A 12,269-nucleotide genomic window follows, 5' to 3' on the forward strand; every position below is an offset into this window, starting at 1 on the left:
AGTTTTTCATTTTTGTTGGTGATGTATGGTCTGGGTGCAACTGCCAAAGCAACCGGGGATGCCTCAGCTGCCTCGAGAGGCTCACAAGCCCCGGTTGGCTCGTCAGGCTCCCACGCCTCAGCCGGCTCGTTGGGCTCCCACTCGTCGGGCTCCCCGCACCTCAGCCGGCTTGTCAGGCTCCTGAATGATTTATTCCAGAGTTCGTTCATCTCTAGGAGACAGAACGTGTCTCCTTCCTGAGCGGTATGACGGCTGCGTGATCCCATGGTGTTTATACTTGCGCACTATTGTTTGTACAGATGAACGTGGTACCTTCAGGCGTTTGGAAATTGCTCCCAAGGATGTCCCAGACTTGTCGAGGTTTGCAATTTTCTTTCTGAGGTCTTGGCTGATTTCTTTTGATTTTCCCATGATGTCAAGTAAAGAGGCACTGAGTTTGAAGGTAGGCCTTGAAGTACATCCACAGGTACACTTCCAATTGACTCAAATGATGTCAATTAGCCTATCGGAAGCTTCTAAATCCATGACATAATTTTCTGGAATTTTCCAAGCTGTTTAACCTCTTACATCTAGACGTTCCGCTAGCGGAACACCTGCTCCAATATCCAATGATGGGCGTGGCGCGAAATACAAATTCCTCTCAAATCCGAAAACTTCAATTTTTCAAACATATGACTATTTTACAGCATTTTAAAGACAAGACTCTCGTTAATCTAACCACACTGTCCGATTTCAAAAAGGCTTTACAACGAAAGCAAAACATTAGATTATGTCAGCAGAGTAACCAGCCAGAAATAATCAGACACCCATTTTTCAAGCTAGCCTGTTGGGGCTCGGGGGCAGTATTGAGACATTTTGAAAAAAATATGTGCCCATTTTTAACTGCCTCCTACACCAACTCAGAAGCTAGGATATGCATATTATTAACACATTCGGATAGAAAACACTCTGAATTTTCTAAAACAGTTTGAATGGTGTCTGTAAGTATAACAAAACTCATATTGCAGGCAAAAACCTGTGAAAAATAGATAAAAAAAAAATGTGGATTTTGTGACTGTACTATTTAGTGTCATTGTTTTATAGATACCATAGTGAGAAAGGATTCATTTCGCAACACCTACGGCTTCCACTAGATGTCAACGATCTTTATAAAGTTGTTTGAAGCGTCTATGATAAACAGAGAGCAAATTAGAATCCAAGGAAGTTGACATGTCATCACTTCATTTTTTTGCGCCTGCGCATAAATCTGAGAGACGTGAGTTTGTCATCATTTTTTATCTAGACATAGGATAGGTTGTGTGAAAATATTACTGATGTTTAACGTTAAAAATGGACCAAAAGATTAATGCTAAACAACATTTGACATGTTTGAACGAACATAAATAGATTATTTACTAGGTTTTTTTAGCTTTTCGCCGTGATTTTACCAGCCCCACACCACGTTTTGTGGGAGCATAATGAACGCTAAGTACTTGGTGTTATTTGGACATAAATTATGAACTTTGTCAAAAGAAACCACATTTGTTCCGGACCTGGAATGCCTTCCGGACCTGGGATCCTGCCTTCTGATGGAGATAATCAAAGGTAAGGGGGTATTTACAATGTTATTATCGATTTTAGATGATGCTAACTGTATAGCATAGCCTGTTGTTCTTAGCATAGCACCCCGTTTATTGCAAAATGTGATTTCCCAGTAAAGTTATTTTGAGATCTGGCCATTCGGTAGCAATTACGAGATGATAATATATTATTCTTTGAATGACAATATTATAATTTACCAATGTTTTCGAATAGTAATTTTGTTATGTTCACCGGAAGCATTTCAGAGAAGAAAAAAATCTGAATTTCACGCTACTGTAAAATGCTGTTTTTGGATATAAATATGAACTTGATGGAACAAAAAATGCATGTATTGTATAACATAATGTCCTAGGAGTGTCATCTGATGGAGATTGACAAAAGTTAGTGCATAATTCAAGCTGGTTTCTGCTTTTGGTGATGCCTGACCTTGAATTGAAAATGGATGTTTGTACTTTTGTGGCTATGTACTGTCCTAACATAATCTAACTTTATGCTTTTGCCGTAAAGCCTCTTTGAAAATCGAACAATGTGGTTAGATTAAGGAGATGTTTATCATTTAAATTGTGTAAAATAGTTGATTGATTGAGAAATTGAAATTATTAGATTTTTGATGTTTTGAATTTCCAGCCTTGTTAGCAATCCCGGCTCGGGGTTCATTGCTAACCTGTAGCCCCAACAGGCTAGCATATAATGTCACAAAAAACAAAACCACAGCTAAATGCAGCACTAACCTTTGATGATCTTCATCAAATGACAACCCTAGGACATTATGTTACACAATGCATGCATGTTTTGTTCAATCAAGTTCATATTTATATCAAAAACCAACTTTTTTACATTAGCATGTGACGTTCAGAACTAGCATACCCCCCGCAAACATCCGGTGAATTTACTAAATTACTCACGATAAACGTTCACAAAAAACATAACAATTATTTTAAGAATTATAGATACAGAACTCCTCTATGCACTCGATATGTCCGATTTTAAAATAGCTTTTCGGTGAAAGCACATTTTGCAATATTCTCAGTAGATAGCCCAGCCATCACGGCTAGCCATTTAGACACCGACCAAGTTTAGCCCTGATCAAACTCCGATTTACAATTACAAAAGTTTCATTACCTTTGTTGTCTTCGTCAGAATGCACTCCCAGGACTGCTACTTCAATAACAAATGTTGGTTTGGTCCAAAATAATCCATCGTTATATCCAAATTGCGGCGTTTTGTTCGTGCGTTCCAAGACAGTATCCGAAATGGTAAATCAGGGTCGCGAGCATGGAGCAATTCGTGACAAAAGATTTCTAAATATTCCATTACCGTACTTCGAAGCATGTCAACCGCTGTTTAAAATCCATTTTTATGCCATTTTTCTCGTAAAAAAGCGAGAATATTCCGACCGGGAATCTCCGTTTAGCTAAACAGAGGAAAGAAAACAAAGCTTTCGGTCGACGCGGGCACGAGCCTGAGTCTCACAGTACTGTAACCAGCCACTATCCAAACGCGCTACTTTGTTTCAGCCAGAGCCTGCAAAGCCACGATTCAGCATTTTGCCGCCTTCTGAGAGTCCATGTGAGCCGTAGAAAGTGTCACGTAAGAGCAGAGATCCCCTGTAATAGATAGAGATAATCAACAAGGCCAAGAAATGGTCAGACAGGGTACTTCCTGTACAGAATCTTCTCAGGTTTTGGCCTGCCAAATGAGTTCTGTTATACTCACAGACACCATTCAAACAGTTTTACAAACTTTGGAGTGTTTTCTATCCAAAGCTAATAATTATATGGCTATTCTAGTTTCTGGGCAGGAGTACTAATCAGATTAAATCGGGTACGTTTTTTTATCCGTCCGTGAAAATACTGCCCCCTAGCCATAACAGGTTAAAGGCACCGTCAACTTAGTGTATGTAAACTTCTGACCCACTGGAATTGTGATACAGTGAATTATAAGTGAAATAATCTGTCAGTAAACAATTGTTGCAATAATTACTTGTGTCTTGCACAAAGTAGATGTCCTAACCGACTTGCCAAAACTATAGTTTGTTAACAAAAAATGTGTGGAGTGGTTGAAAAACGAGTTTTAATGACTCCAACCTAAGTGTACGTAAACTTCCGACTTCAACTGTATATGCTTCAACTAGCAAAAGAGTTCTGAGCACACCACATGGCTGGGAAAGTTGTGCCCAAGGTCCACGTCTGCAGCATCCCAAGGATACACGACCAGAGTAGAAGCGGAGGCAGTGCCAAGTGCGCAAGCATCGGAAACAGAACAAAACACACAAGACTTGAAACACTTGCCAGAAAGTTGTGTGTGGAAAATGTACAAGGAAGATAGTGATTACTTATGTTAACTGTGAGTAGACTATAGAGACTAAACGACATAAGCCAGGGCGTATTGCATGCACAAGGTTTGGCCAATAATTAGCCATCCAGTTCAAATGTGTATGAACCCAACATATATTAAAAAAAAAAGAATGTTCATTTTGTTCTACTGACTTGTATTGCTATGATTGCTTCATATTTCAGCTAATTTGGAGCATTTTAATTAATTATATTTTTTATCCCTGGTGACCGCTATGGAAATTATCCATGTACATTTGCCTTCGGAAAGTATTCAGACCCTTTGACTTTACCCAAATTCTGTTACCATACAGCCTTATTTTAAATGGACAGAATTTTTTTTTTAAACTTAGCAATCTACCCCATATTTACGAAGCAAAAACAATTTTTGCAAATTTATACAAAGAAAAAAAAACAGAAATACCTTATTTACATAAGTATTCAGACCCTTTGCTATAAGACTCATAGCAAAGGGTCTGATTTAGCTCAAGTGCATCCTGTTTCCGTTGATCCATTGATCATCTTTGAGATGTTTCTACGACTTGATTGGAGTTCACCTGTGGTAAATTCAACTGATTGGACATGACTTGGAAAGGTACACATGTGTCTATATAAGGTCCCAGAGTTGACAGTACATGTCAGAGCAAAAATCAAGCCATGAGGTCAAAGGAATGGTCCATAGAGCTCAAAGACAGGATTGTGTCGAGGCACAGATCTGGGGAAGGGTACCAACATAATTCTGCAGCATTGAAGGTCCCCAAGAACACAGTGGCCTCCATCATTCTTAAATGGAAGAAGTTTGGAACAACCAAGACTCTTCCTAGAGCTGGCCGCCCAGCCAAACTGAGCAATCGGAGGAGAAGGGCCTTGGTCAGGGAGGTGACCAAGAACCCACTGGTCACTCTGACAGAGCTTTAGAGTTCCTCTTTGGAGATGGGAGAACCTTCCAGAAGGACAACCATCTCTACGGAACTCTACCAATCAGGCCTTTATTCTAGAGTGGCCAGTAAAAGGCACAGCCCGCTTGGAGTTTGCCAAAAGGCACCTAACGGACTCTCAGACCATGAGAAGCAAGATTCTGGGGTCTGATGAAACCAAGATTGAACTCTGCTCCAGAGCGCTCAGGTCCTCAGACTGAGGCGAAGGTTTACCTTCCAACAGGACAACGACCCTAAGCAAACAGCCAAAACTACGCAGGAGTGAACCTGACAGAGCTTGAGAGGATCTGTGGAGAGGAATGGGAGAAACTCCCCAAATACAGCTGTGCCAAGCTTGTAGCGTCCTACCCAAGAAGACTTGAGGCTGTAATCACTGCCAAAGGTGCTTCAACAAAGTACTGAGTAAAGGGTCTGAATTTCTAAAAACCTGTTTTTGCTTTGTCATTATGGGGTGTTGTGTGTCGATTGATGAGATTTCTTTTTTAAAATCAGTTTTATAATAAAGCTGTAACGTAACAAAATGTGGAAAGTCAAGGGGTCTGAATACTTTCCGAATGCACTATATGTTCATTTTACATTTGACACCTGTTGTTACAGTGACATGAAACGGTTTTGTTCCATGTTTCATTTTTGTATTTTTAAACCATTAAAACAACAAAACAAAATAAATGAATTTCACATCAATTTTTTTCTTACAGTCAGAAAATACAAAATTGTCTTATTTTAGTATTTACAGTCTATGCGCATCTGGCGCATATCAATAAAATGTCTGACTGATTACAATTTACATTTTGTGTCCTAAGGTTTCTTATGACATATTTTAACATAACAAATGCATTAATTTACTATTTTATTATATATTATGGAATATTTACAATTGAAATATAAACAGTCAGACTGACCATCATGGCCATTCTAGTAGCCATGGAATTCTGGCGCACCGAGTGTTAATTACACTTTGGATGTTGTATCAATACACCCAGTTACTACAAAGATACAGGCGCCCTTCCTAACTCAGTTGCCGGAGAGGAAAGAAACTGATTAGGGATTTCACCATGAGGCCAAGTTTTATGGCTGTGATAGGAGAAAATTGAAGGACAAATCCACAGGGCAAATCCACAGTACCACTCTTCATATATTCAAGCATTGTGGTGGCTGAATCATGCTCATGGTTATGCTTGCCGTCGGCAAAGACTAAGGAGTTTTTTGGGTAGTATAAAAATAAATGGAATAGAGCTAAGCACAGGCAAAATCCTAGAGGAAAACCTGGTTCAGTCTGCTTTCCAACAGACACTGGGAGATAAATTCACCTTTCAGCAGGACAATAACCTAAAACACAAGGCCAAATATACACTGGAGTTGGTTACCAAGACAATGTTGAATGTTCCTGAGTGACCTAGTTACAGTTATAAATGATGTGGCCCTTTTCCCATGAAGACTACAGTAGAGATGTGTTTTCAACTGTCCAGCATCTGTGGAGTCATTGTCAACAGAAAAATGGGGGTGAGGTAGTGAAGTGTGTGCGTAGTAGAGTAAGTGAAGTGGGATAGAAAAGTATCGAGTGATGGTGCAGTTGAGGCTGGATTGATAATAGTGTAGCGACCTTAACTCAACACCCAGCGACCTTGGCGTAACAGTTAAGGTGTTGGCTTGACAGCTGCTGGACCTGGGTTTGAGTCTCGGTCAGGCTACCCCCTGAATTCACTACATTGGTGTCAGAAGTGGGATGGTGTCTGTGAGGCCATCTGAGAGGTGTGAGGACTTGGTATAGACCAGTTTGGGGGCACGTTCTCCCGAAGGAAGGGGGTAATGTAGCGACCTTAACTCAACATCCAACTATGAAATATTCTGCTTTAAAAAATGTTATGCTGTTTTCAAATGAAAAACAATATCTTGCTCTTGTTAAAGCTTTTAGTTTTATGACTGCAATCAGAGATGATGAATTGGCTTCATTCATTCAAGTTAATTTGGCTAACAATGCAAGATGTGACACGTCGCTATAATAACATATAACAGTTTATATCTAGTCTCTTATCTAGTCTCACCCATAACTAGAAATTGTTGTATGTTATACACACTGACTCTCACTTTCACTTGTATTACTAGCCCAGAAATAAAGCTGAAAGATTTTAGGTCCCCTGAGAAAACAGTAGAATGTCCTAGACAGGTCACATGGTCGGGAGTAACGGTTCCTGTCTGGGGGACAAAGGGTTACCTTCACCATCATCAGTTACAGAGAAGAGGAGACTCTGGTTGTATCTGCTACTTGGGTTAACTTAGTATGATTATTTGGTAGGGTAATGAAATGAAATGAAATCAAATCAAATGTATTTATATAGCCCTTCTTACATCAGCTGATATCTCAAAGTGCTGTACAGAAACCCAGCCTAAAACCCCAAACAGCAAGCAATGCAGGTGTAGAAGCATGCCGTAATGCAGTGCGTGCCGTAATATTTTTCCCAGCTCTGTGTGTCAAAGCGCTTGTATGGTAAAGTTGTAGCCTTTTTCTCTTTCGTTTGTACAAGGTCGAGCTTGTCACTCATCTTCCTCTAGTGGTGGATGCAGGTCTTGACAAAATATTAGAGGATTTAATGCTTTAGAAGGGGCCATGCACTCAATCGCCCGGTAGAGGGCGAAACAATACCAGAAATTGTTACACAAGCTTTTCAGACTTATTCAGATTTCAAAGATTGTGATTGATATATAGGCTATATGGATACATATGATACATATGTCTTACCTTTACTTTCTACGGATTTAAGGACATTCTCATTAGAATTAAGACATATTGGAATTCATATTTTGTAGCTACACCACCCCGTCCTCGTCACATTTATCATTGCTCTATCGTACGCATTTTGTGAATACCATTAACCATGTATCATGTACTATTTTATCCACCTCAGTAATTATGTTACCGTTAGAAGTAACCCAGAAGACAAAACCTTTCACCTATTTTGTGTCTTTCCTAAAACACCTTGTCGTGTGCGTGCCATATTTGCATCCCGTGCGCGCCTCCAGCCGCTGCTGCGCGTGCTCCATTCTGTCACTGCTGGCATCCAGACAGCTGCAAGCTCGTGGCAATGCATCTTTCGAAAGAGAGGGAGGGAGAACAGCAGCAGTCGTTCGGGCACTCAGCAAACTATCGCAGTTGTCTGGGTGACAGCTATCTCGGCTCAACAGTTTATGAGCGAGTAAAGAATGAGAAGAGAGGATTCTCTTACTGACTGGACAGCGCAGGAGACTCGCCCTAAAAAGGTACGGTATTTGTGCCCGTGTTTGATCGAGTTGGTTAGCTAGCTAACATTAGCTCGCTGCTGTGTAGCGCGAGCGACAGCCAGTCAGGAGGCTTTGTGTTCTGCCTTTGTGACAAATGATGCTATGAATGTTCGCATTGTGGATAGTAAAATGACATTGCTAGCTAGCCTCATTTCATTAGCTATCTAATTTATGTCACGCTAGAGTTGATATGTAAAGAACAAAAGCGTTGTTTGTCACTGAGGAAGTGTTTTTCTTTTTGGAGCAGAACATGCTATTTGTGGTTTCTCGTCCAACTAAGCTCTCTTGATTGTCTTGTCTTGATGGCATAATACGTTGCTAGTTAGCGGACGTCCGGATGGAGTGAAGGAAGTTTCTGATGAACTTTACCAACTACGTGGAGCGGATAACGTTACCAGGCTTTGTGGAATCTAGCTCCGACTACATCGGTTCGCCTAAGGACAATCTTTTAAAACATTTTAAATTATGAAACGCCCACCTTATACCTATGTTTATCCTCTGTACTTGCGAACCTTTTTTTGTTTGCTGAAAACCATAATTTTTCAATAAACGTTAATCAAGTACCACCACCTCCTGTTCCCTTTTTGAGATTACGTTGCCACATGCGTATTTGCGCTGAGTTGCCATTTTAGTGCAACAGCAATGCGCGAACAGTCGTGGTTGTATTTGATTAATAACGTTTATTGAGAAAGTACGGATTTGAGCAAACAAAAGGCATGTACCTATGTTTGTACTTTGTAGTTGCAAGGTGGGCGTTAAGTAATTATTTTAAGTATTGACCTTGGGCGAACAGATGTAGCTAGATTCTCACAATGCCTGTTCTCGGCTCCACGAAGTTGGTTTAATGTAGTTACTTTTCCTTGGGTCCACATAGTACGAATACTGTACATGACAAAGTACAGAACAGTTATAGACAAGGACATCAACAAAATGAACATCTTAGAAAATGCATAATTTTAAATTGCCAATAAGTTATTGGAAAGACTCCAAGAGACAACATACTATTTACACTTCATATGAACAGATTCTTATACAGTTACATTTTAACTTTTGAAAGAGGAGGCGCTGTGATACATATGTTTTATTAAGCTAAACTTGCTTTTTACCCTAGTAACATCACAATGACATGGCTCTATACATAACTGAGCAACACATTAAATCCGTTTTTTGGTTTGGGTACAGTGAAGAAACCCATCGTGGCGTGTCTGGTGGGATATATACAGTTGAAGTCGGATGTTTACATACACCTTAGCCAAATACATTTAAACTTTTTTTTTTTCTCACAATTCCTGGCATTTAATCCTAGTAGAAATCCCCTGTTTTAGGTCAGTTAGGATCACCACTTTATTTTAAGAATGTGAAATGTCAGAATAATAGTAGAGAGAATGATTTATTTCAGCTTTTATTTCTCATCACATTCCCAGTGGGTCAGAAGTTTACATGCACTCAATTAGTATTTGGTAGCATTGCCTTTCAATTGTTTAACTTTGGTCAAACGTTTCGGGTAGCCATCCACAAGCTTCCCACAAGTTGGGTGAATTTTGGCCCATTCCTCCTGACAGAGCTGGTGTAACTGAGTCAGGTTTATAGGCCTCCTTGCTCGCACACGCTTTTTCAGTTCTGCCCACAAATTTTCTATAGGATTGAGGTCAGGGCTTCGTGATGGCCACTCCAATACCTTGACTTTGTTGTCCTTAAGCCATTTTGCCACAACTTTGGAAGTGTGTTTGGGGTCATTGTCCATTTGGAAGACCCATTTGCGACCAAGTTTGAACTTCTTGACTGATGTCTTGATGTTGCTTCAATGTATCCACATAATTTTCCATCCTCATGATGCCATCTATTTATGGAAGTGCACCAGTCCCTCCTGCAGCAAAACACCCCCACAACATGATGATGCCACCCCTGTGCTTTACGGTTGGGAGGGTGTTCTTCGGCTTGCAAATCTCCCCCTTTTTCCTCCAAACATAACGATGGTTGTTATGGCCAAACAGTTCTATTTTTGTTTAGTCAGATCGGAGGACATTTCTCAAAAAAGTACGGTCTTTGTCCCCATGTGCAGTAGTCTGGCTTTTTTATGGCGGTTTTGGAGCAGTGGCTTCTTCCTTGCGGAGCGGCCTTTCAGGTTGTCGATATAGGACTCGTTTTATTGGATATAGATACTTTTGTACTGGTTTCCTCCAGCATCTTCACAAGGTCCTTTGCTGTTGTTCTGGGATTGATTTGCACTTTTCGCACCAAAGTACAGTATGATGGCTGTGTGGTCCATAGTGTTTATACTTGCTTACTATTGTTTGTACAGAGGAAATACATCCACAGTTACATCTTCAATTGACTCAAATGATGTCAATTAGCCTATCAGAAGCTTCTATAGCCATGACATTTTCTGGAATTTTCCAAGCTGTTTAAAGGCACAGTCAACTTACTGTATGTTAACCTGTTATGGCTAGGGGGCAGTATTTTCACGGCTGGATAAAAAACGTACCCGATTTAATCTGATTATTACTCCTGCCCAGAAACTAGAATATGCATATAATTATTAGCTTTGGATAGAAAACACTCCAAAGTTTCTAAAACTGTTTGAATGGTGTCTGTGAGTATAACATAACTCAAATGGCAGGTCAAAACCTGAGAGATTCCTTTACAGGAAGTGGCCTGTCTGACCCTTTATTGTATTTCTTTGACATCTCATTCCAAAATTTAGGATCTCTGCGGTAACGTGACACTTCCCATGGCTCCAATAGGCTCTCAGAGCCCGGGAAAAACCTGAATGTCGTCATTCCAGCCCCAGGCTGAAACACATTATCGCCTTTCTCAAGTGGCCGATCAAGGGACAGTGGGCTTAGGCGCGTGCACTGGCCGCCCCCGTCTTTGTGTTTTTTCCTCTGTTTACCGAAAAGGAGATTCCCGGTCGGAATATTATCGCTTTTTTACGAGATAAATTGCATAAAAATTGATTTTAAACAGCAGTTGACATGCTTCGAGGTACGGTAATGGAATATTTAGAATTTTTTTGTCACGAAATGCGCCATGCGCACGACCCTGATTTACCATTTCGGATAGTTTCTGGAACGCACGAACAAAACGCCGCTATTCGGATATAACGATGGATTATTTTGGACCAAACCAACATTTGTTATTGAAGTAGCAGTCCTGGGAGTGCATTCTGACGAAGACAACAAAGGTAATCAAACTTTTGTAATAGTAAATCTGATTTTGGTGAAGGCTAAACTTGCCGGGTGTCTAAATAGCTAGCCCGTGATGGCTGGGCTATGTACTTAGAATATTGCAAAATGTGCTTTCACCAAAAAGCTATTTTAAAATCGGACATATCGAGTGCATAGAGGAGTTCTGTATCTATAATTCTTAAAACAATTGTTATGCTTTTTGTGAACGTTTATCGTGAGTAATTTAGTAAATTCACCGGCAGTGTTCGGTGGGAATGCTAGTCACATGCTAGTCACATGCTAATGTAAAAAGCTGGTTTTTGATATAAATATGAACTTGATTGAACAAAACATGCATGTATTGTATAACATAATGTCCTAGGGTTGTCATCTGATGAAGATCATCAAAGGTTAGTGCTGCATTTAGCTGTGGTTTGGGTTTATGTGACATTATATGCTAGCTTGAAAAATTGGTGTCTGATTATTTCTGGCTGGGTACTCTGCTGACATAATCTAATGTTTTGCTTTCGTTGTAAAGCCTTTTTGAAATCGGACAGTGTGGTTAGATTAACGAGAGTCTTGTCTTTAAAATGGTGTAAAATAGTCATATGTTTGAAAAATTTAAGATTTTGCATTTTTGAGGTTTTTGAATAACGCGCCACGGGATTACACTGGCTGTTACGTAGGTGGGACGATTTGGTGCCACCTAGCCCAGAGAGGTTAAAAAGACTAGAAGAGAAGAAGTACATTTGTTGATGTTTTATGTGTGCTGTTAAGGGCAATGTGCGCTGCTTTATTTTGAGCCAGCTGGAACTTTGCTAGGTCGTTCTTTGCTGCACTTGACATTTAACCGGATAGTTATCAAGATTGAACAGGATCAGAGCCTGAACAACTGGTGCAGTTGATCTTTGTCAAATGAAGAACATATTTGTATATGCCTCTCCCCATCTTTACAAGAACTTAGTCAGCTA

The 12,269-nt window shown here is 40.1% G+C and overlaps 1 protein-coding gene across 2 annotated transcripts in view; it reads left to right on the forward strand.

The window, feature by feature from the left end:
• Positions 1-1,229: 1,229 nt before the first annotated feature.
• The window catches only part of si:dkeyp-19e1.3 (uncharacterized), a 131,052-nt gene continuing 120,012 nt past the window's right edge, over positions 1,230-12,269 (forward strand). Inside the window, exon 1 of one of the 2 annotated variants that reach the window (XM_082957123.1) lies at positions 1,230-1,584. In XM_082957123.1, the coding sequence (XP_082813249.1) occupies positions 1,569-1,584 (16 nt within the window). In that variant the 5' untranslated portion in view covers positions 1,230-1,568. Of the gene's footprint in view, positions 1,585-7,888; positions 8,111-12,269 lie in introns of those variants that run through there. The other variant, XM_045688026.2, reaches the window with a different exon arrangement.

The sequence above is a fragment of the Salmo salar genome, chromosome 10 (genome assembly GCF_965601325.2).
Source record: "Salmo salar chromosome 10, fSalSal1, whole genome shotgun sequence".
Taxonomy (NCBI): Eukaryota; Metazoa; Chordata; class Actinopteri; order Salmoniformes; family Salmonidae; genus Salmo; species Salmo salar.